The 26,330-nt window shown below is 30.0% G+C and overlaps 1 protein-coding gene and 1 long non-coding RNA gene across 2 annotated transcripts; both read right to left on the bottom strand.

Annotated features, from left to right (window-relative positions):
* Positions 1 to 5,192: 5,192 nt before the first annotated feature.
* On the bottom strand, positions 5,193 to 6,886 carry LOC129322694 (uncharacterized acetyltransferase At3g50280-like). Its single transcript, XM_054969030.1, has one exon. The coding sequence runs from the start codon at positions 6,847 to 6,849 to the stop codon at positions 5,392 to 5,394; it is 1,458 nt and encodes a 485-aa protein (XP_054825005.1). The 5' UTR covers positions 6,850 to 6,886; the 3' UTR covers positions 5,193 to 5,391.
* Positions 6,887 to 24,100: 17,214 nt separating this feature from the next.
* On the bottom strand, positions 24,101 to 24,656 carry LOC129321881 (uncharacterized). The gene is made up of 3 exons (XR_008596134.1): positions 24,609 to 24,656; positions 24,255 to 24,398; positions 24,101 to 24,163 (listed from the first exon to the last, which is right to left on the bottom strand). It is a non-coding gene; the product is annotated as an uncharacterized LOC129321881 (long non-coding RNA).
* Positions 24,657 to 26,330: the final 1,674 nt, after the last annotated feature.

Genomic DNA, 26,330 nt, shown 5'->3' on the forward strand with positions numbered 1-26,330 from the left:
CAATTAAATCATAAAAAATTTGAAATTAGAGACTCATTACCACATTATATGTATTCCAAATTAAAATATCAAACAACATGTTTTTAAATGAAGTTATTACTTCATATAAGAGTATGCATTGGTCAATTTAGCTAGATTTGATGTTAATTGACTAAAATCAATATACCAAACTAGCCTAAATAGTTAGGCCGAATAAAACTAAATATTACTTGATAATAAAAATTGACCTAAAATTATATGATTTTGCTTTATACTTTAGTTTGGCTCATTGACATTAGCTAATATCTTAGCCTTATCTTAAAATAATTTCATACCATAAAATATATTAAATGAAAACTCATTACATTATTTTATATATTCATCATAAAAATTACAATAATGCAACAAAATTAATGTCTTAAAATGTTAAATATTGGGTTGAATAAAAAATAAAAAAATTATGATGATAATACTTAGTTATTATTAAGTGTTATGAAAGTCAATCTTTCAGCAACAACATTCAAAGTTGCTACAAAAAGTGTGAGTTTTTACGATAACATATACTTGTTGTCATTGAAAATTTAACAATCAACAATGATTTTATATTGTAGTAGTAGAAAGTCACATTTTTAGTGGTGACTCTGCATGTAATCATAGAAGGTCAAACTTTTATCAGTGATTTTTGATGTTGCTATAGATTGTTAATTTTTAATAGCGACTTTTTAGAGTCACCCCTAAAGGTCGTCACTAAAAGTTTTTTTGTTGCAGTGTTTTTCTTACTCATTTTTAATTTTTTTAGGTTTCTTTTGTTAATACGTTTGTTTTCTTGGATTGATCCTTTTTATTATTTTCAACTTAACTACGCCATGGATATGACATACTCCCTTGATTCAAAAATATAAAGCATTTTTTAGGGAGTTGGATGTTAAAAAATATAAGGTATTTTTAATCTTTTGAGGTATAATCATTACCTTTTTTCAAAAGTGCTTCTATTGATAATCACTTTACATTTATATTTATTGTAGGGTGTTTAATAGGGATAACTATGAAAAGATAGAGTTAGTTTGAAAGTAAATAGCTACTTTATTAGGCGGTGAAATTTAATTAAAAATGCTTTATATTTTTTTAACAAAGGGAGTATTTTTCTATTTCGAAGTTACAAACTCAAGAATAAGATTCCACAACTACTGTTTTTACAATTAATATAGCTTTTTTTTTAGTCCAAAAAATTATGTCGCAATCCATTAAAAAAAATACTCAACCCAGTTGTTACTGTTAACCTAAAAATAAATAAATAAAATTTATGTATGTGGGTTAATGAGCACCTTCCAAAATCTGCAAAATTAATATTTCAATTTGACCAAACTTTTTTGCATCGAGCTGCCCAAAAAAAATAACGAAAACCTAGGTACCTTAGGTGTTTAATTCATTTCCTACAAACAATGAAAAAAAAAAAACAATTAGATACCTTACTGTAGTATTTTGTAGGACAGTTTAATATGATTTTTTTTACCATAAAAAATAATGAAAAGAAGTAAATTTATAATTTTTAAAAATGAAAAAATTGTAAAAAAAAATGTTTTATTGATAGGTTGGTAGAAATATAATCAACAAGAATACGAGTTATGCCAGCCCACACTACAATACCAGCAAATTATGAGTTGACTCATATTACTAACTCTAAGCTACTCCTTATGCTATGAAAAAAAAATAAAAAATTAATGATGACAATAAAATGTGACTAGTGATTAAAAATTTTGTAACATCTTAACGCCATTAAAGAGGACAATATTAACAAAAAAATAGTAGTTACTACATCTTTATTTATATTTAAAATAAATAGAATTTTAAAATTTGTCTTATAACTAAAATTGGTGAAAGTATATATGACATTCAAATGAAGCATGTCTTGCTAATGGTTTCACGACTGGTGAGTAGGGAATAGTGTTGTTGATCATTTAGCAACTATGCTTTGTGGATGCTAAGAAGTTAATAGCCGATGCGTGGCTGTACGTGACCACAACTTCTTTATCTGAGGTTCTAATTCATGTTAATGAGTGCTTTCAGCTATATACTTCACCCGAATTAAAAAAATAATAATTAACCTGTTAAACATGTTTTAAAATAAAAAAAAATTTCAAGTTTACTTCTATTAAAAATAGGGAGAGAGAAATATACAAGATATGATAGGACATAAAATTAAATTTACAATATAACTAAAATTAAAAAAATAATAATAATAACTCTCATATCATTTTTTGTAAAATTAAATCGGCCGATGAATTGGTAAACTAACCATGTGTTTAATTTGGTTTTGTTATTTTATTTGGCCATAGTTGACCTCAATCAACCAAGGAGACCTGAGATCAATCCGCCCAACTCACGAGTTAGGTGGGTTGGGCGGGTTATATATTTTAAGTTAGAACACTCCAAAATCACGTGTTGTTTGGAATTTTTAGTTGAGGGAAGGAGATTCTTTCCTCATCCATATCTCCACCTTTAGTTAAAAAAAATAAAGGATTTAGATTCAATTATTTTATAAAACAATTATCATAATATTATACTAAAAAATAAATAAATAATTTTAAACTGTTATAATTTAATCTGCATAGTTTATAACTGCAATAAAATAAATAAAAAATTTAATTTATAAAAAAAAATAATAACAGTATACAGCTGTAAAGCGGATCAAATTTTAATATTTAAACTTATTTTTATTTTTATATGATAATTATTTTATAAAATAAATAAATCTGAACCATTTATTTTGTTATTTAAGGGTAGAGATGAGAATGAGAAGAAGAAGAGGAGAGAAGGGATAAGGAGAGGCTCTGGGCCTAAGGAACACGTGGAGAAGAAGACGGAGACGACAAAGGAGTAGCGATAATGGAATTGGAATCTGTAGAATGCGTTGGTGGTGGGACCACAGATGAAGACAAGACGGTGGAGATGGGAGGATTAGTTTGCAGGGGCGAAGGCGGCTGAAAAATTAAGGCCAGGGTGTGTGGATGCTCCACTGGGAAAGACGCCACCCTCTGATGTCAAATTAACGTATGCCTCTCGCTAGACAACTTGTTTAGAGTGCTGTGTAATAATAAAATATTTTTAATCATTTCAAACATATTACAAAAAATTAATTTTTTTAATATCATAAAAAATATATATTTTTTGTTATAATATTTTGCACCGAGCCATTGTACTATGTTACAGCCGCTTTTTTTAATCTCAAGCAATGTTATTATTATTACTTGATAACTATTTTATTAAAGTGGAAGTTTTGTTAAAAAATTTTTATATTTTTAAACAGAAAAAGTATCTCTAATTAGGTGTCTCCTAAAACAATTATTATACTCTATTCGATCTTATTTATAAATTATTTTTATCAACTTTATCAATACCAATATAATAAAAGTATAAGAAATAAAAGTAAGTGAAATTTTAAATATAACTCTCAAATAAAAAACAAAAAATAAAAAAATAATATAATATTATTTTTTCTATCTTTCTCTCTCTTATTTTTTTAAAAATAACTTAAAGATTTTAATTTAAAATAAAATAATTTCATCAACTAATAATTTATAAATTAAATTAAATTATATTTTTAAAAAATGATTAATATATAAGATCGGGGAAATAGTTGCCAAGTAATGCAAATAGGGGGGGAAAACATTTTCTTGCGCTTTGTTGTGTCATGATCAATAAGAACTGATGAGAACCGAGACTGGTATACTGCTCTTTTAGGCCGGGTACGTTTTGAGGATCCAGGTTTGAAAGGAAAAAATAAATAATAATAATAAAAAAATTTTAAATTATATAAATGACACTTCAGTCACTAAAAATACCATAATTCCATTGAAATTTATAGTGACTTTTTTGACATTAATAAATTTATTGAAATGACCAAATTACCCTTATAACAATATTAGGAATTTGACATGTAAACTAATGATTTGTTATTGCATTGTTACAAATATAACAAGTAAATTTATGATTATTTAAATAAAATTTGTGATTATTACTTATTATTTCTAACACTTATAGTAATATCAAGAATTTGACATGCAAACTTAACATTTATTGTTATATTATTGCGAATATAAAAAGTAAAGTTATTATTATTTAAACAAAACTTGTGATTATTACTTACTATTTTCAACACTTGTAGGAATATTAAGAATTTAACATGCGAATTTGTGATTTGTTGGTGTATTGTTAAGAATATAAGAAAAAAATTATGATTATTTAAATAAAATTTGTGATCATTACTTGTTATTTTCAATACTTGCAATGATATCAGGATTTTTATTTTCAATAAGGCAATTTAATCATGTATATTAATTCATTAATAATAAAAAAAATTTTAAAAATTTTAGTAAAATTATAATATTTTAAAAGACATGTCATGTATCTAGTTCAAAGAAATTTTAATATAATTTTTCTTAAAAAATTTTAAGACATTTTGATATAAAAAAGTTTTTAGACTCTATTCTTATAAATCTTGCAAAAACATACTTGAGCTTGGGATAGCGCTTGAGCCCTTATAATTTTTTTTGTAACTTTATTTATATAATTTATATAATTTTTTAAATATATATATATATAACACAGCTTGTTAAATGTTTATTCTATGTGTTGAAGATAAAGTTATTTGATGTTGTTGAAGTATCACCACCACCTCCAAGTAAAGACCTCCCTCTCAAAGGTCTAATACTTTATTTTTGAATGAAGATTGATAATAATGAGGATTAAAGAATGTTTACATCTTATACATTTAATTAAGGTACTTTAAAATTTATATATACTTCTTTTAAATTATAATATACGGTATTTTTTAAAAGTCTTATGTGATCCAAAATATAATGTATTGTGTAACTTTTATAATTATTCAATTATATTCTACTTTATTTATCACTTCTTTTAAAAAAATGATGAACTACAATTTTAATACTCGTTATCAAAATATTTATATAAAATATTTAATAATAATAAAATTATAAAATTATAAATTTTTTTTAAAAATTAAAGTTTTAACTAACTTAAAAAAAAAACAATTATGCAAGCTTTTGGGTCTGAGCGCTGGACTTGAGAAAAATATTAATTTTAGGATAAGAATAAGCTTGGACTAGACAGCCTGCTCAATAAAGTCTAACCGGCTATTGTTGTTGATAGCTCTAGAGGTAGAGAAATGACGAAAAAATATATTAAAAAATGTCTTTAAATAAAAAATATTCGCCATAATTTTATTTTATTTTTAAGAGATCAAATACGTACAAACAAGCATACTCACACACTTATCCCTCCACCACATGGGATAGGAATATATGAAACGCACAATCTCTCTATTGGAAAATGAAAATATATTCGTTATATTTTTAGCCTAATTATTACGACAAAGATAGAGATGCTCAATGTTTAGAGCCGAGTCCGAGCTACTTTACTTGATAACTCTGTTGGTGGCCGCGGTGAGGGTGAAGGCGGCGCTACCACATGCATCAACTCAGGGTCTCTTCCCAGAGCTTCCAGTATTTCACAGGAAGCACAAATCTCGATGTCGAAGCTACCTTCTTCTGCTCCGGCATCAACCGCCAGCTTCCACACCATTGCATTGGCCGGACCGCCGCGAACCGCCTTCGGCCGTCCCCAGCCGAAGTCAATGGCATAAAAGTTGGTTCTCGGGGAGCTACTTGATGTCATAAGCTTCCCAATTAATATGGCACTTTGTTTACGCATCGTTGGCTTTTGTACCCAAGCTTCAAAGTCTCTCTTAATCCTTTCTTCTGTGTATGAAGATAACATCTTGTTCATCTCCAAAGCAAACCTCCCACGTCCTCCATCTCCCACCAAATCCCTTACTTTCATTGTCACAGTGGAAAATAAAAGTAATGTGATTCCAAAATAATTGTCTTCTATTGGTGGGTGAGAAATTCTAGATCTAGCAGATACATTAAATCTGAAAGTGACTTCTTCTTCTGGATCAAGATTCTGGTTTCTGGTCACAGATCTCCAAACATGGGCTACAATAGCTTGATAAGAGGAGATTTTATTTCTGATGACACCATCTTCCACCTCTGAATTAACTTTTGCTTTGAGTTCTGCAAGTTTTTCCTTTTTGAAGTGAAATATCCTCCTTGAAAATTGAGGTGACTGAAGCGAATTAGTTGACTCCTTGTGATAATCCTCCATTATTTGTTTGAATGGGATTCGTATGGGTCGTTCAATATTATCATGAGGAAACCATCGCTCAAATGAAGCTAGCTTCGAGTCTGAAGCTATTTGGTTTAAACCGTTTCGAGAGATCTGAGCCCATGTATTCAATAAATTCCAGAACGGCTTCGCCTCAGCAACACAATGGTTCACAGAGCAAGAAATGAAGATGCCATCAACCAGCTCTGTGACTTGAACCGCCATTAATGGAATCCGAGTTGCTTCGAAATTCTTCGATGTGATGAGTGGGAAGAACAATTTCACAACTGGAGGAACATAAGTGGGTTCGAGGATGTCGGCAATTGTAGTGTTGTCAACTATGGCATGAACAAAGCTTACTCCGGCGTTGTTACAACTGATGAAGACAGAGGAAGACGTGTCATCGCCGCCGTGCGGGACAATAACAAGACGGCCGGCAAGCGGCTGGAAGAAGTCGAGTGTGCGAGAAAGCGAGTCCTTCAAGTGCTGGATCACTGTCTCTGTGTGTTTTAAGGAAGATGATGATGAGGGTTTGTGAAAGAGAAGTCCCTTTTGAGCGTAGCCAAGTACTAAATATTGAAGATCCCATGGATTCAGGTCGATTTGTTGATGTGAGTCACCATTATTAGGGTAGTTTCGTGCTTGGATCGTAGTCGTGGAGATCACTCGGAAGGCCTCTATCTCCATGGATGATTTGTGACGTCAAAAAAGTATATTAAGAATAAGAGTGTGTTAACAGACAAACATGAAATCTGAATAAATGTGGAGAAGGCATAGTAAAGAAAAGGTCATAGAATAAAGTGAGAGAATAGAAAAAGAAAAATTAATAATTATTTTAATTATTTTAAAGTCCTCCCGTGCTGCGTCAATGAATAAGCTCTTTTAGGCGTTTCTTTGAAAATACTCATATGATTCCAAAACCTTTTTTGACCATTTTATCCGAACAGGATTTTATATTTTATAATGAACTTTTTACTTTTTAACCTAAGGTTTGGACTCCCCAATCTTAAAAAAATAAACCAAACATACCTTTGAGAAGAAAACCAGATTCTGATCAAGTGAGCCGCGCAATCTCACGTGACACATGTATAGGTTGTCACATCACATTTGATGGCGAAATGACCGATAAGACCGACTAACATGCGGCTTGTTTCGTTGTTTGTTTGTTTTTTTCTTTTGGGTTGAGAATGTGCTCACTCCGTGATAACGATAAAGCAATTTTAAAAGTATTTTATTATTTTAAAATATAAATAATTAAAAATTTATTAATATTTACTTTTTAAATAGAGAAAGAATTTACATAATATTATAGTATAATATTTAAGTGTATATGGGGCATTTTTAATATTTTATAAGATTTTTTATTTTCTTATAAAGGTATCCTTATACCGAAGAGGGTAAACATTTAAAAGAAAAAAAATTAAAGAAAGACGAACAAATTTAAGAACTATAATAAATTTTTTTGATAAATTCACTCATTTTTTTAAATTCTGTTTACTTATTTTTTTTATTAATAATATCATAATTTAGTGCCCTTCTTAAGTGTAGTGTGGTGCATGGTTAGACCAAGAGCCTTCCATCTGCCAATACATAGCCGATCGATCTAACCTATGTGGCTATTTTATCTCTCATCTCTTTGTCTCACCTTGACTTTGAAAATAAATGGTTAATGGTTAATAAATGGCTTGACATTTCAATATTAACAATTTTAAATCTGTGGTCGCGGTGATCATCATTATCATTATCGTTTTTATTAGTGGTGATGGTTATACATTGGTGATGCGTGTAGCTCCATCTCACCTTATCCCTCAAATTTTGAAGTATTGAACAATATTTATATCCTTGAACTTGTAAGTATTGGATGTCCTAACTATCAAGTAAAATAATATTGCCTTTAAATTTTAAAGGGAAAATAACAATCTAGCATCTTTGGAGTTTGGAGTAACCATTTCACACAAAAAAGATCAAAACACTCTTGATTTTATATTGTAGGATCAATGGACTAAATTATAAATAATTTTGAGTATGAAATGATAAAAATACCTTGGCTTTTCTTTTTTTTTAAAAAATCAACTTCATAATAACCTACACTAGCCCTATCGGATCACCACCAAATGTAACACACCAAATTTTTTTTATTAAATAATTTAATTCAACCATAGTTGGGTTACAACCACCCAACACATTTTATATCAATAATTTTAATATAAAAATATTTTATAATTGGCTTCAACTCCCACAATACAACATTTCAGTTAACTTTTTACCTTCCACCTGCCATTAAGCTAAATCACATTTGTCCATCCTTCTACTCTCAACAAGTAAAATAACTAATTTAGTTAATTTTCAAAACAAGCTAGTTATTTGGTCTCATAATTATACCATTTTAACCAATCCAAAGTAAACCAAATATTAAAATTACAGTCATCCAAAGTGTACCAAAAATAGAAATAGTTTAAAAAACATGATTACATTTATATATTCATAGAATTGACAATAAACAAAAAACCCTAATATTGGCAATATAACACATTATAAATCATAAATCAAATACCCAAAAGAGATAGTGGATCTATGCCACTAAGCCTCTGGGACTCCTCCACGTGTCACTCATGGCTCTTCTCCTGAAAATTGTTAACCACATAATGAGACTCAAAAGTCCTAGTAACCAAAGCCAATTTATCATAGTATATATAAACAGTTAAATATGTGCTTATTAAGTGAGAATTAAAAATAATATAATTCCAACAAATATAAAAAATATTACAATACACACAAATAACCATCCTTATATCCCTCATTAACCTCGAGCCGTAGCCCTCACTTGGTGTTAAATTACCCGGCCAAAGGTAGATTAGCCCGAGCCCTTACAAGCCACCTATTGAGCTCTAATAGGGACGTACCATGTGACACATAAATACAACAACAATAGCAAATCTCCCAACACCTCCCACAATAATCAAACAAAATCCATAATAATATTGCACAATTATACAATATTACAAAATTCATAATTTTCTCAATAATCACCCAATTAATATGAAGTAACACTAATCACAAATTAAAAGCATGGTTACCTCGTGACTTTTTCAATAAATTATTCCTTAAAATTTCTCTCCCACCACAATCTTCACCAATAATACAATTTACAAATAATATATTATTTATAAATATTAGTTTTAATTTTTGAAACTAATAAAATAATTCTAATAATAGAATTAAAAATGTAACATAATTCTTAATCTCAATCTTAATACAAATCTAGAGTTAATACTATTAAGTAAAATTTTTAACTCCTCTTTTAATTATCAATAAACATTAATAATCTAAAAATCAACTTCTAAACTAATTTCTATTATCAAATTTTTCTTTTTATTTTATAAATTCGCACCTAAAATACTCAAAAATTAAAAATTGAGTCTCTAGCTTAGAATCATAATCCTATAAGCATAATAATTCATTTCTCATCCCAAATAATCATCTAAACCTCAATAAATCAACATATATTTTCAGATCTAGTTTAGAATTTGATCCATAAGCCACAAATTCAAAGATCATCGACAAATTTATACTCTAGAACATTTATTATACTACTAACAACCTCATAAACCATATTTATTTAACATAAATTCATCCCTCTTCCAGATCCTAAATTTTCTACCACCACAAAATCAGAAACCAAAGAAGAAGGATGACTAAGAAAAATTTTAGAACACTTACTTAGTCTTGAAAAACTTAAAATCACACCCTAAATATCCTATTAAAAACTCTTACCTTAAAAATTTAGATCTTTCGCACTGGCAACTCACGCTCACAGACGCTCTCTCTCTGCCTCAGCTTGCGCACAGGGAAGAATGAAGAAATGAAGGAAACAGGTGAGTTTTTATAAAAATTCAGTGGGTCCCATATTTTTTTTATTATTTCTTCTTTCCTCTCTCGTCTTTCTTTTTTTTATTATTTGATATGTAATCATTACGCGACCGCCGAAAGCAATCTCGTTCTTCTTCTTCTTCTTCCTTTTCTTTTTTTAATACCTTTTCTTTTCTTTATTATAATAATAATAATTTAATAATATTTTTTTATTATTTTTTATTATTTTTTTAATTTTAATTTAGAATTATATCCTAAGTTAGATTTAATAATCATCTCTTACTAATTTGCTTACCTCTAAATATTTTTTTTCAAAATTTCTATTAACCCAAATTAACTATTAAAATTTAAATTGAGATATTACAATTCTCCCCTCCTTTTAAAAATTTTATCCTTAAAATTTGAAGTTAGTAACTATTAACTACTTACTTAATCAAAAAGACGAGGATAATCACGTCGCATACTGTCTTCAGTCTCTCAGGTAGCATTACCTGGAGTTATACCTTTCCAGATTACTTTAACCAATCTAATGGTCTTGTTTCTTAATTGCTTGTCCTTGTAATCCATAATCCTTTCTGGTTCAGCTCTGAATGTCAAATTCTCCCTGAGTTCAATTTCCTCAGGTTCAATTATATAAAAAGGATCTGGTTGCTACTTTTTCAGTTGTGACACATGGAATATGTTGTGTATTCCAGCAATTTGGGGTGGTAATGCTACTTGATACGCTACTGGTCCAACTCATTTTAAGATCTCAAAAGGCCCCACAAACCTTGGTGTCAACTTCTTAGCCTTAATAGCTCTTCCAACACCAGTTACCGAAGAGATTTTCAAAAATACATGGTCACCTACTTCAAACTCAAGCGGTCTTCTCCTCTTATCTGCATAACTCTTTTGTCTACTTTGAGCTGTGAGTAATTTTTACTTGATTAAAGCAATCTTTTGGGTAGTCTCATCAATAATGTCCGGCCCCAAAATAGTTTTCTCACTTAATTCTGCCCAACATTGTGGCGATCTACATTTTCTTCCATACAATGCCTCATAAGGTGCCATCTGAATGCTAGAATGAAAACTATTATTGTAGGCAAATTCAGCTAATAGCAAGTGACTATCCCAATTACCTCTAAGCTCAATGGCATAAGCCCTCAACATATCTTCAAGAGTCTGTATGGTTCGTTCTGTTTGCCCATCGGTCTGGGGGTGGTAAGCGGTGCTAAAACTCAGACTAGTACCCATGGCTTCCTGTAATAACTTCCAAAAGTTTGATGTGAACCTCGGATCACGATCAGATACAATATTTGTCGGCACTCCATGCAACCTCACCACTTCTCTTATGTAAATTTTAGTTAATTTTTCAAGAGAATACGTGATATTGGTAGTAAGAAAATGAGCTGATTTGGTGAGTCGATCTACGATTAACCATATAGTATCATGACCAGAAGATGTTCTAGGCAATCCTATAATGAAGTCTATAAAAATGCTGTCCCATTTCCACTCTGGAATATCAAGAGACTGTAGCATTCCGGCTGGTTTCTGATGCTCAATTTTGACTTTCTAGTAAGTTAAACAACGAGTTACATGTTTAGTTACATCTCTCTTCATCCTTGGCCACCACCAACCACGTCTCAAGTCATGATACATCTTAGTTGCTCTTGGGTGAATGGTATATCTACTCTGATGAACCTCCTCAAGTAGGATAATTTTCAATCGAGCATCATTAGGCATATACACTTTACCTTTATATCTTACGACATCATCATCGGTCACATCAAAATGTTCAGCCTTTCCAGCCCCAATCTCTACCCTAATCTTATTCAAATGATCGTCCTTTTGCTGCGTAATTCTAATTTCTTCCTAAAAATTATTCTCAAATTTAGTAATGTGTAGAGCAGCCAAACGATTCTCGACTACTTCTACATTTACTGCATGAAAACTATTCCATAATTCATGTTCTCTGACCATCATGTGAGCAGTATGTACAAGCTTCCTGCTCAAAGCGTCGGTAACTACGTTAGCTTTCCTTGGATGATACTTCAACTCAAAGTCATAATCCTTCAAAAACTCAATCCATCTGTGCTGTCTCAGATTGAGTTCCTTTTGATCAAACAAATATTTTAAACTTTTATGATCACTAAAGACCTCAAAAGAAGAACCATAAAGATAGTGCCTCCAAATCTTCAAGGCAAATACCACAGTAGCAAGCTCCAAGTCATGAGTAGGGTAATTTTCCTCATGAGGCTTCAACTGTCGAGAGGCATAAGCCACTACTTGATCCTCCTGCATTAATACACAACCTAAACCTTTCTTAGAAGCATCAGTATATAAGGTATAAGGAGCAGTTGGAACAGGTAAGGTGAGCACCGGTGTGGTGGTCAACCTCTTTTTTAGCTCCTGGAAAGCAACTTCACACTCATTCGTCCAAATAAATGGAGCATCTTTTCTAGTCGACTTAGTCAAGGGCATTGCAATTTGTGAAAAACCCTTAATGAAACGACGATAGTAGCCTGCAAGACCCAAGAAACTCCTAATCTCTGTCACACTTCAAGGTTGTTCCCATTTCATCACTGCATCTATCTTACTAAGATCCACCGCTACCCCTTCTTCTGAAACAACATAGCCTAAGAATTTAACTTCTTTAAGCCAAAAATCACATTTGCTAAGCTTGGCATAGAGCTTGTGCTCTCTTAATATCTCCAAAATAATTTTAAGATGTCTAGTATGGTCCACCTTATCCCGAGAATAAATAAGTATGTCATCAATAAAAACTACAACGAATTTATCGAGATAAGGCCTGAAGATTCGATTCATATAATCCATGAAGATAGCTGGGGCATTTGTTAACCCGAATGGCATCACCAGGAACTCGTAGTGCCCATATCTAGTCCTGAAAGTGATTTTAGGGACATCCTCTGCTCTGAGCCTCAGTTGATGATACCCTAATCTTAGATCAATCTTAGAAAACACCGCTGAATTGACTAATTGGTCTAACAAATCATCAATTCGAGGTAAGGGGTACTTGTTCTTGATGGTTACCTTATTCAATTGTCTATAATCAATACACAATCTAAGGCTTCCATCTTTCTTTTTCACAAATAGTACCGGTGACCCCCATGGTGATACACTCAGTCAGATAAACCCCTTCTTTAACAACTCTTCAATTTGTCTCTTCAACTTAACTAACTCCGATAGAGACATCCTATAGGGTGCCTTAGAAATAGGCCCCATACCAGATACGAGCTCAATCGAGAACTCAACCTCTTGTTCTGGAGGCAAACCGATCACTTTAGTAGGAAAGACGTTAGGGAATTCTCTTACTACTGGAATCTGATCTACACCTTCTTCAATCTCTACCTTGATTAGAAGAAAATCATAAAAGCTTGACAGCCCTTTCTTATACATTGTTCTACTTGAGCGGCAGACAACAACATAGGACTTTGGGACTCTACAAGGGTTACAGTAAGAGCTGAGAGTGACACACTCTTTTTCTAACAATCAAGTACAGCTCCATTTGCAGACAACCATTCCATCCCCACAATAACATCAATCCCAGACAAAGACAAACAAATGAGGTCTATAGTAGTTTTTCAACCCTCATACTCAACCTCTACATTTAAACATGCCTTAGCAATCCTTACAGTCAAACCAGCAGGAGTAGAAATCTTCACATTAAAAGGCAAGGTACACACAGGCAATTTACATCTTTTCATACATTTATTAGACACAAAAGAGTGTGTAGAACCCGAATCAAACAAAGCACAAACATCATTATCAAGGATTCGAATTATACCTCGGATAGCATTAGGGTTGTTAGCAGCTTCCGGCCCAGAGAGGGCATACACTCATGCTGGCACTGTAGGTCTCTAATCATTACCCTTATTCTAATTTTGATAGCAGAATTGAGCAATATGACCAGGCTTCTGGCAGATGTAACTAATCCAACAATCACCAGAATAAAACTTTCCACACTTACTGCATGCTTGATTACTAGTAGCACCAGAAGTAGGAGTAGAGGTTGCTGGGCTCCTATAGGACCCCTGACTCCCACTTTGATTTCCTCTGTAGCTCTAGCCCTTATGGTAGTAGCCCTTCTTCTTCTGATTTCTAAAACCTCCAAAAACTTGGTTGCTCCTCTTCTCTACTCCACCAATGGGTCTAGTGTGGATAGGGGGCTTTCCATGAGATTCTTTCCTCCTCTCTCTATCAGCTTCTAATCTAGCCTCTCTCTTCCTCCGAGAGACTATTCGAAGCTTATTGCACATCTCACTGAATGTCTTGATCTCAAAAGGGGCTAACTGTTCCCTTAGATCAGGCCTCGCCTTCTCTAGTAATCGTTCAACCATCCACTCCGTGTCTTCATATTTCTGGAGGTAAGTAGAGTATTTAGATAATTCTGAGAATTGTTCAATAAATTCATCCTCATCTAGATCACCCTAGCGGAATGCATGAAACTCAGCCTCCTTTTCTGCTCTTAGTGCAGTAGGAAAATAATTATCGAATAATATGGCTTTAAAATCTTCCCAAGTAAGAGAAGAATCATCCTCCGATCTTAATGTTTCCCACTACTTCTTAGCACTCTTCTATAACAGGAATATTGCCTGCTGCACCTTCTGATTAAAAGTACACACAACCATATGAAAAATACTCTCCAATTGATCTATCCATTCTTCAACCACTGCTGGCTTAAGATTTCCATCGAAAGTAAGAGGATTAAACTTACGAAAAGTACTCCAGATCTTTGTGATCGTGGATGTCTGTTGCTCAGAGTGGAGACTCACATTCTTCGAACTAGTCTCATGGTAAGAAAAGGAAGGTAAGCCTTCATCAGCAGATTGGCTCACATTGTATACCTTGGTATGGCTTCCTTCTTGTTGGCCATTTCCCTCTCGGTTGGAATTCTCCTTATATTGTCTTAAAGCAGCCAACTCTTCTTCTTGTCTATTTATGCGGTCACTAAGATTTTGCAGTAGATCCATTATTTGCCTCATGGTTGGCTCACCCTGCCTTGGTTGTGGCTGTATGGGCTCGCCCTGCCCCATTTGTTGCTGTATGGGCTCCGGTTGTGGCAGTAAATGTATGTCATTTCCTATTAGCTCTATAGAATCACCAGCAATTTTGCCACCTTTCTTAGTTTTGGACACCATCACTCCCCTCCTAAAGGATGGAAGTCACATAATTAAGTCAACACTAATCTCAAGACAAGAAAAATAATGGAGAAGTATTATGATTTAATAATGTATATTGCCAATAAACTAGGTTAATGTATAACAATTTCATAATTTATAAGAATCTTGAAACATGTAGCTCTGATACCAAGATTTGTAACACACCAAATTTTTTTTATTAAATAATTTAACTCAACCATAGTTGGGTTACAACTACCCAACACATTTTATATCAATAATTTTAATATAAAAATATTTTATAATTGGCTTCAACTCGCACAATACAACATTTCAGTTAAATTTTTACCTCCCACCTGCCATTAGGCTAAATCACATTTGTTCATCCTTATACTCTCAACAAGTAAACTAAATCATATTTGTCCATCCTTATACTCCCAACAAGTAAAATAACTAATTTAGTCAATTTTCAAAACAAGCCAGTTATTTGGTCTCATAATCATGCCATTTTAACCAATTCAAAGTAAACTAAATATTAAAATTACAGTCATCCAAAGTGTACCAAAAATAAAAATAGTTTGAAAGACATGATTACATTTATATATTCATATAATTGACAATAAATAAAAAATCCTAATATTGACAATATAATACATTATAAATTATAAATTAAATACCTAAAAGAGACAGTGGATCTATACCACTAAGCCTCTGGGACTCCTCCACGTGTCACTCGTGGCTCTTCTCCTGAAAATTGTTAACCACATAATGAGACTCAAAAGTCCCAGTAATCAAAGCCAATTTATCATAGTATATACAAACAGTTAAGTGTGTGCTTATTAAGTGAGAATTAAAAATAATATAATTCCAACAAATATAAGAAATATTACAATACACACAAATAACTATCCTTATATCCCTCCATTAACCTCGAGCCATAGCCCTCACTCAGTGCTAAATTACCCGGCCAAAGGTAGATTAGCTTGAGCCCTTACAAGCCACCTATTAAGCTCCAATAGGGACGTACCATGTGGTACATAAATACAAGAGCAATAGCAAATCTCCCAACACCTCCCACAATAATCAAATAAAATCCATAATAATATTGCACAATTATACAATATTATAAAATTCATAATTTTCTCAATAATTACCCAATTAACATGAAGTAACACTAATCACAAATTAAAAGCATGGTTACCTCGTAGCTTTTTCAATAAATTATTCCTTAAAATTTCTCTCCCACCATAATCTTCACCAATAATACAATCTACAAATAACATATTATTTATAAATATTAGTTTCAATTTTTGAAACTAATAAAATAATTCTAATAATAGAATTAAAAATGTAACATAATTCCTAATCTCAATCTTAATACAAATCTAGAGTTAATACTATTAAGTAAAATTTTTAACTCCTCTTTTAATTATCAATAAACATTAATAATCTAAAAATCAACTTCTAAACTAATTTCTATTATCAAATTTTTCTTTTTATTTTATAAATTCGCACCTAAAATACTCAAAAATTAAAAATTGAGTCTCTAGCTTAGAATCATAATCCTATAAGCATAATAATTCATTTCTCATCCCAAATAATCATCTAAACCTCAATAAATCAACATATATTTTCAGATCTAGTTTAGAATTTGATCCATAAGCCACAAATTCAAAGATCATCGATAAATTTATACTCTAGAACATTTATTATACTACTAACAACCTCATAAACCATATTTATTCAACATAAATTCATCCCTCTTCCAGATCTTAAATTTTCTACCACCACAAAATCAGAAACCAAAGAGGAAGGATGACTAAGAAAAATTTTAGAACACTTACTTAATCTTGAAAAACTTAAAATCACACCCTAAATATCCTATTAAAAACTCTTACCTTAAAAATTCAGATCTTTCACACCGGCGACTCACTCTCACAGACGCTCTCTCTCTGCCTCAGCTCGCGCATAGGGAAGAATGAAGAAACGAAGGAAATAGGTGAGTTTTTATAAAAATTCAGTGGGTCTCATATTTTTTTTATCATTTCTTCTTTCTTCTCTCTTCTTTCTTTTTTTTGATTATTTTATATGTAATCATTATACGGTCACCGAAAGCAATCTCGTTCTTCTTCTTCTTCTTCCTTTTCTTTTTTTTAATACCTTTTCTTTTTTTATAATAATAATAATAATTTAATAATATTTTTTATTATTTTTTTATTATTTTTTTTAATTTTATTTTAGAATTATATCCTAAGTTAGATTTAATAATCATCTCTTACTAATTTGCTTACCTCTAAATATTTTTTTTAAAATTTTTATTAATTTAAATTAATTATTAAAATTTAAATTGAGATGTTACATCAAAGCCCTGCCATTGGTGGGCTATTGACGATGACCAATCACCAAAGCTTCAGCATTAATGACTAATTAAATTGATTGGTGGGAAAGGTAGTCGAGAGATTAAAAAGATAGCAATTATTAAGGTTATAACAAAAATAATAAAAATATGCTTGCTTTTTTAAAACAAAAAAGAAAAAGGAAACTGCACGATAGCATCAGCCCTATCAAATCACCGATGGATCATAACTGGAGACCCTACCACCGATAAGCATATTGATGGTGACCAGTCACTGAAGCTCTAGTACCAATGACTAATTACAAAATTGGTACAAAATTGGTAGGAAAGGTGGCTTAGGGGAATTAAAAGGATAGCAATCATGAAGGTTACAACAAAATGTTGATTTGTTAATTTTTAAACATAAATTATTATTTTATTATATATACTTGTTAACCTAACATAGTTGACTAAAAAATTCATGTATTTTACAAGTTGTAATTTATAAATTGAAATTTAAAAATCATTGAAAAAACTTGTTCATGTAGGCAACAAATTTAGTTTTAAAACCACTTCTTTGTTATAGTATACTGAGAACTTGTTAATTTTTAAATGACATTTGTTGTTTTCCTAACTTTACTTGTTAATTTCATATGATTAATTACAAATTGAGAGGCTTAAAAATTCATATACTTTAAATGTTCTCGTTGTAAATTGACATTTAAAAGTCATTAAAATAACTTGTTTATATATGTAATAAATTTAGTTTCAAAACTAGTTATTGGTTATAGTATAATGATTTGTTAATTTTTGAATGACACTTATTATTTTTTAAACTTTACTTACAAATCTGACATATTCAATTATAAAAGTAAAAAAAAAAGTAAATGTATATTTAAAAAAGAAAGAACAAATATTTTTTAAATATCAGAAACTAGGATACAACTTATATTATTTATGCATGATTAACTTATATTTTATATTATGTAGATTGATTTATTTAGTCGTATTTATTTTTTAACAAAAAATATTTAATATTTATGGCTGAAAAATTACAATTACTTTATATGTTTTATAAGTATAAAAAAACCAAAAACAATTTCCTCAAAAAAAAAAAACGAAAAACAAAATTGGAACTCATTGTCATTTCAAGTGAGTGGGCGCAGCAGCGTTGTAGTGAGCACATAGCTGAAGAATATCAAAAAATATTATTACTTCCTCTGTATGCACTTCCCATTTAATAATTATTCTCAATTCAAATTATAAATATTTTTTCTCAACTAAATTTAGTAATTTATTATATATAATTTTTTTTATTTTATCCATTATATTTATTAATTTATATTTTTATGTAAAGTTATCTTTCATATATCATGAATTTCATTGATAATAGAGACTAATGGTAAAAAAATAATATATAATTTTATAAGAATTAATGAGGATTTTATTAATATGTTAATTTAAAAAAATCTTTATATTTTGAATCAAATGGAGTATTTATTTAGGAATGATAGTTAAACACTTTTAAATTTATAAAAAATTTTAAATTTTAAATTTTATTCTTCATTGAAATTAATGATCATGGTAAAATGTCTAATAATTAAAAATTTACCAACAATTTTGTGCAATTAAGAAAGGTAATATAAAAAACAATTAACTATTACTTTTTTATCCTATACTCATTTAAAACCAAACCAAATTTTAAAATTTGGGAGTATTTCTTGTATTTTTTATTTATAAATTACTTCCAACATTTTCATCATAACCAAAAAAAATTTAAATATCATTAACATTGTCTAATAATTTAATATATTTTAAAAATGAAAATACTTCATCATTCCTTCCCAATATTTAATAAAAAAAGGTAAAGATAAAAATAATAACAATTGAAATATCCTAAATACGGTCGATAATAATGATTGAGATACTTTATAAAAAATGTTTTTAAAATTATTTACAGAAAAAAATAACATAATATTATTATATAAATTTTTTATATAGGCACATATTTAAAATTTTATATACTTTATTTTTTTTTTTACTTTTTTTATATTAATATTATTTTTTTATATTGTTATTAATATAATGGGTAAAAATAACTTATCAAAAGTACATGACGAAATATATTTTTGGATGATGTGGTGGGGTAAGGGGACAATGGTGGGGTAAGGGGACAAAGATGAGACAGAGCTGTGATGAGCTGGCTCGCTGTTGATACGAATCGACTAGATGCTTTTGACAATAGTACGTAGCTTCCTGGTTGTTTTAGTTGGCGATAAGTTATATTCAGAATGTGAAAGGACAGCTTGAGGTAATGTTTTGGGGCCTGTTTAGATACCTTTTTAAAATTAATTCTGAATTTAAAATTATAATTTTAAAAAATTTTATTCAAACACTCAATTTCTCCAAACTCCCATCTAATTTTCAAAACTTCAATTAAAATAAGTTAAAATTTATTTCATTTTAAAAAATCAATTATAAACATTATTAACTTATCACTTTAAATAATAAAATCATCTACTAAAATATAATTCTAAAAAAATTATCAAAACATCATCAAGTTTATCATAATTAATTTTTAAAAATTTATTCAAATATCATCACATTTTAATAATTAATTTTTTTATAATTAATTTTTTTTTTCAATTGAAATCTAAACACAATTTGTGTGTCCTTTCTTGGTATTATATTGTTGGAAAACATATTCATTTGTAGTTTTATTAGATTTTAATTTTAATTTTTATAATTTTTAAATAAATATTAAAACTATAAAGATATGAACAACAAATGTCTTCTAATTTTGTTAAAATCATAGAGATTTAAAAAACTAAAAAAATTATAAAAATTAAAAATAAAACTCAATAAAATTATAGAAATGGATGACTATGTTTTCCTTATATTATTTACAAAGAGTGCTCTATAAGCTTCTGTATTTTACATTGTTGCATTATTGATGGTACTATGTTATACACCTGTTTTCATTGTGATTTGATGAAAAATTTGTCTTCATAATACATAATATTTATGTGTGTGTGAATGAACTAACATTATGAGAAATTATATTATGCAACCTTGAATATAACCAAATATTACACTCCATCATTTTTAAATTATAAAACACTTTTAAATAAAATTTTACAAAATAATAAACCTTATTAAATACACTTAATGATCTTACTGTTTTAAAATAAAAATATAAACTTTTAAAAATACCTTTCATTTGATATATTGAAAGAGAGATGGACAAAAATTTAATAGAGAAAGAAAAAGAGTAATTTTAGCATAAGTCTATTAAATAAAATCTTAATTTTTTCAAAATGTGTTATACTTTGAAACATCAACTCTTTGCTTAAAGTGTTTTATAATTTAGAATAGAAATATTAGTATACTCCTTTCAGTCCAAATTAAGTAACTTTCTATATTATAATTTGCATGTCAATAAAATTCAATTGTGTTTTTTTTCCAATGAAAATATAATGGAAAAACCAAAGAAAATATTTTTTAAAATATGTCGAAACAAAGTTAGTTGGGAAAAAACTTGGAACAATTTGGATCAGAGGAAGAAAAGGTTACAAGTAACTTCAGGCGATACACACACAGAGATGATGATTGACATAAATATAGTAAGAGGTTTTTCTATTTTAGTGGTGGGAAGGTGTTGTTTTATGAGTTCTGGACAATAAACGTGAGATGGAAAGGAAAGATCTAATATTCTATTTGAAAAATGTTTCTCAAGTTTCTCTCACCTTAAAGGTAAATACTCAATTTAACAAGTCCAACTCTTTGAAAATTTAAAAGTTCTTTAAAAATCATACATACTAAATAATATAATAACTTGATTAAAATTTTTATAGTGACCTCCGAGGGCATGTAAACCTATTGGGAAAACTGATAGAAATGTCAATTAAAATAGAATAAATTTTGACACGGTTATAGGTCCAAATTACTTATAAGGTGAAAGTGTCCTCAGAATATAAGAGACAAGGTAATTAAAGCATATCAAAAAATATTTTGACAATTAATTTAAAGGAAAAATCAAGGGTAAAATGATTAAAAGAGAATAAGGATAAGAAGGGAGTTTTAGAAATACGAAATTAGGAAAATCAAATTAAGGTAACATAATAAGCACAAGAACACAAAATAACTACCCCTGCAATAATTTGAAGCTTTAGAAATTTTGGATCAAGGAGCCTTGCCAAGTAACTTAAGAGCTAATAGAAACTTTTATTCCCAAAAGTGTTCTTGTATGATAATTCTGACATTAGGAAAAATATTTTAAAATAAATTTGGCAATAGAAGTTGAGTGGGAACTTGATTTAGATGCCAATTGATACATTGTGGAGAGAAGGAAAGGAAGAAAAGAATAGAGAAAATAACAAATAGATCTCAAGCGGATTAATTAATTTAAATTAAATTTTAAATGTTAAATTTTAAAAATTTACAAATTCATCTTTTAATTTTTAAAATTTTATTAAGATGAATTTGTAACTTGTGTTTTAAATTTATAATTATTTTATACATGAACAAGTCATGTTCATACATTTATCATGTCCCTTGGTGCCGCGTGTTTGCCCATCTAGCAAAAAAAGATGGAAGAGGATGAAGAAAGAAGGGGATGAAAGAATATGGACGAAGACGACGAAGGAAGATGAACTAGAAGGAAAGAACAAAGAACACCACATTGTGTGATCCAGTGCTAAAAAACTTGATCACGCCCAAAACCCTTTGGATATTTCCATGTTTTTTATGTAATTAATTTGCACACAAAATATATCATATATCCATTTTTGACATGATAACCCCATGTCAATTGGAGTCATAGACATGAAAAAAGTCATACTCATAAACATGAAGGCGTTAGATGAGGGGATGGCAGAGGCAGAAAAAAGTGTGCGTATTATATTACCTTTTTTAATTTGAATTACTTAATTAAATTATTTTTAAAAATATACCGCTTTTATTTATTATCTTTTATTTCAAAATATTTTTTATTTCTATTATTCTAACTCATTAAAACTTATTTGTATTTCTATTAATTAATCTTATTTAAAAAAATACAAAAATGTTGTGTTTTTATTATTATTAAAATTATTGTTGCATGTTATATAAGATATTAAGACTAAGATATGGCTGAATGTATTGATAATTAACATGTTCTTATTTAAATTATATTATTTTATTATGATTGATTTGATTTTGATTTGACTCCCAATTGAAGTCCTGACTTCTAATTTCTAATCTTAGCAGATTCAATAACTAGGATGGTTCTCAGTACCTTAATAAAGTCAGGAATAAGAATTGAGTTTGAAGATTTTGTTTAAATAAGGGTTTGAGTTTTGAAATTAATTTTTTTAAAAGTAAATGGGCTTGAGGGCCTAGCTCTGAGAAGCCTTGTGAAAAAGGGTTCGGGTTCGAGTAGCCTTTCAAGCCTTGATAAATTGGTTATCACACACACACACACACACAAATACATACATATATTTGTTTGATAATGGTATAATTTGATTAATATTTATTGTACGTAATGAAAAAGAAGTTGTAAAGATAATTGGCATTAAATCTTCACCTCCATCTTCAACAAGTGGACCTACATTTGAGGGATATAATATTTTATTTTTAGATGATAATGATGAGGATTTAGATTACATTGATGCAGATTTTAATCTTCATTTTAAATTTTAAATTTTAAATCTTTGTCAAATTTTATGTGAAACTTTAATTTGTTTTATGTTAAATTTTAAAGTATTATGTTTAAATTAAAACGTTAGATTTTTTTTGAGAAAGAGGGATTAAGGGCCCAGCCCTCAACCCTATAAATAAGGATCAAGCCTTAAAATTAAGTTAAATTTTTGGTAACCAAGCTTTAAGGTTGAGCCCTTAAGGGCCAAGCTCATAAGGGCTGAGCTCACCCTGATTCTCACATATATTATTAACATGAAGTTATTGAATATGCCACCCTCTTTTTACTACAATAGTAAGTAAAGTATGGACCATAACTATTTTTGCTATAGGTGTAAAGGTCTTATGGAAGTCTACACCTTCAACCTGTATAAAGCCTTTTGCAACAAGGCGGGCCTTGTGTTTGTCAATGTCTCTATTTGGCTTGTATTTTATTTTGAAGACCCACTTGGAGTCAATATCTCTCTTGCCCAATGGAAGTTTTTCAATAGTCCAAGTGCCATTTTTCTTCGAGGCATTAATTTCTTTCTTCATAGCATTAATTCACTAACATTTATGGTGGACAGCTTCTGTAAAGTTTTTAGGCTCATTCATAGCAGAGATGCCATTAGAAAGGCTTTGTGTGAATTATTGAAATGATCATAGGCGACATAATTGGATAAAGGATATACCTAGGAAGATGCTGACGTAGGATTAGGTAGTGATAGGGCTATAGAGTGCGGCAATTGAACCTCATAATCACTAAGATGTTATGGTATCTCTCTGTGTCTTGTGCTTTTATGTAAGGGGATAACAAGAAAGCTTTGACACTACCTGACAAAGCTAAAACTTTCTACTTCTTTCAACACTAGGAGAATAATCAGTACATCTTAGTGCATTCCATATCATGTAAATTTGAAATCGCAACATTGACAAAACTCACCTCTCCGTGCCCAGACCTAAGGCAGTGCAAGTCAATGCTCTCAATATAGATTTGAGTCACAACAAGAAAGCTTTCTCCCTGATACATGAGGAGAAAAAAACCTTAGATGTTGTTTAGAAAAATTTTACTTGCTAAAGTAAATGACAACTGGCAAGGAGAAGATTTTTACAGCCGTCAATAAGATTTCCTTCCAAGCATTTCTTGCAGATATCCAGAGATCTCTTAGAGGATATGTGCCATTTATGAAAAAATTTGCTGGATCTTCTCTCCAGGTTGTATACTCTTCTGGATATATTTTCTTAGCATCCGCTGCCTCCAAACCAGGAACATACTGTTTCAGTTTATGTTTAAAAATTGTAGAAAAGAACATAGGTTGTATCCAACAGTGACATACAGATCATATTTAATAGCATTTTACGAGACTACACTCAGCAGCATTAACTTTTGCAGGAAAGGAGTCTTGGCATAAAATTATTATAAAGTGAAGTTGCTGAACGTTTTCAATTGAACAGAGAAATCTTACCATTTGTCACGCCTTCTAGATGATATAGACACAACTCCTTGAGTGGATGATATAACGTCATTCATTTAACACTACTTCTTTTAAACCAATTTAACACAACTGACTATCCAAGAGTTACTACCCCAACAATAGTTCTTCAAACTGATCATTTAGAATTTGCCAACCTTGAGTTTGTTTCTATTATAGCTACTTCTCAGTGTTCATAATGGATGTAGAAGGTTGCACTATTTTCAAATTTTGTTATAGAGCATGAGTGGGATTCTGGGTTTTACGAGGTTCATGCATTGCAGCCATGTGGGTCCTACAACAAGAGCTGCATGGTCTTTTTCTTTTTGATTTCATGTCTATTAATTTTGGTGTCTGCTATTTTGTCTTAGGTTGTTGCATTCATGTTCATGCAAATATGTTATTTTCTTTGCTAAGGCTTTATCAGATTAAACTTTGGTTTCTTAAATCCTATGACAGAAATAGTATTGAATTGACCCTTGGAATCCAATTCAAACAAATGCTTGCTGCTCTTCAAATTGTTAGATTCAGACTGGTCTTTGGACTGGTTTTATATGTCCTTCATGCGAGCTCTACTACACATCATCTACTTGTTCAAGAATACTACAACTTGGGCGTTTTGGAATGCTATTTTTTTGCTTCTCGAGTTTGTTGTTTGGATTTTATTAAGTCTGTTGTATCTTTGTTTCATTCTTTTATGCTTTATAGTTTGAGTTTGTTTTTTGTTCTTGTTATGGGTCTTTAAGAGTTCTTCTTTAAGGGCATCTTACGTGTACTCATTTTACTTTTAGTTTTAATAAAAGTTGCCTTCATATCGAAAAAAAAAAACTCAAATTTTATATAAATAGGTTGTCTTTGAAATAATTTTTATACATGCAGAATTTTCATAAAAATTCACTAGTAGAAAATAGGCCATTTACATCCATACATCTACATCAGTTAAGGCTCACATAGTGTAGAAATAAGAGGCAATGGCATTTTTATAAATAAATAAGAATTTGACATGATATCTACACCAGTTCTATATGTGTAAGCGGTATAGTTATAAATATCTAATTTGGTTATAGGTGGAAACGGTACAGATATATTATGTATTTATATTTTTTTAAAAAAATTCTTGAGATATCTACACCAATTACTCATGGCACCGATATAGATATATAATTTTTTTAAAAAAATATTATTGAATATCTACACTAGTTGGTAGTTATTTATGGAACTAGCGTAGATATATTTTCTAATTTATAAAAAATATTTTTCAACATAACTACACTGGTTAGTACATTTAACCGATGTAAATAATTCACTATTTACATCGGTTATTATGTATAACTGGTGAGATGTGAATTTTAAAATTTTGCTTTAAACCTTTCTTCGTTTATTTTTCATTGCTATCACCTTTGCACACTTGAATAGAAACCCAGAATCTCTGTATGCTACTTGTGCTCATATCATCAATTCATCTAGTTTGGTTCATGGCTTGGTTCTTTGATTCAAACCCATTTCATGGTTCTTTGATTCTAATCTCAAAAACCCAAAATCTCTACTTGTGCTAGTGCTCATGTTCATGTTCATGGTTCTCTAATTCTAATCTCAGAAACCTAAAATCTCTCCGTATGCTCATGTTTGTGGTTTGGTTCTCTAATTCAAACCCATTTCATTTTTCAAAATCATCTATATTTCACTGAGCTGCATTCGATGATTCAAACACAAATT

The sequence above is a fragment of the Prosopis cineraria genome, unplaced genomic scaffold (assembly GCF_029017545.1).
Source record: "Prosopis cineraria cultivar Desert tree isolate PC_DT_omini unplaced genomic scaffold, ASM2901754v1 PC10, whole genome shotgun sequence".
In the NCBI taxonomy this organism is placed as follows: domain Eukaryota; kingdom Viridiplantae; phylum Streptophyta; class Magnoliopsida; order Fabales; family Fabaceae; genus Prosopis; species Prosopis cineraria.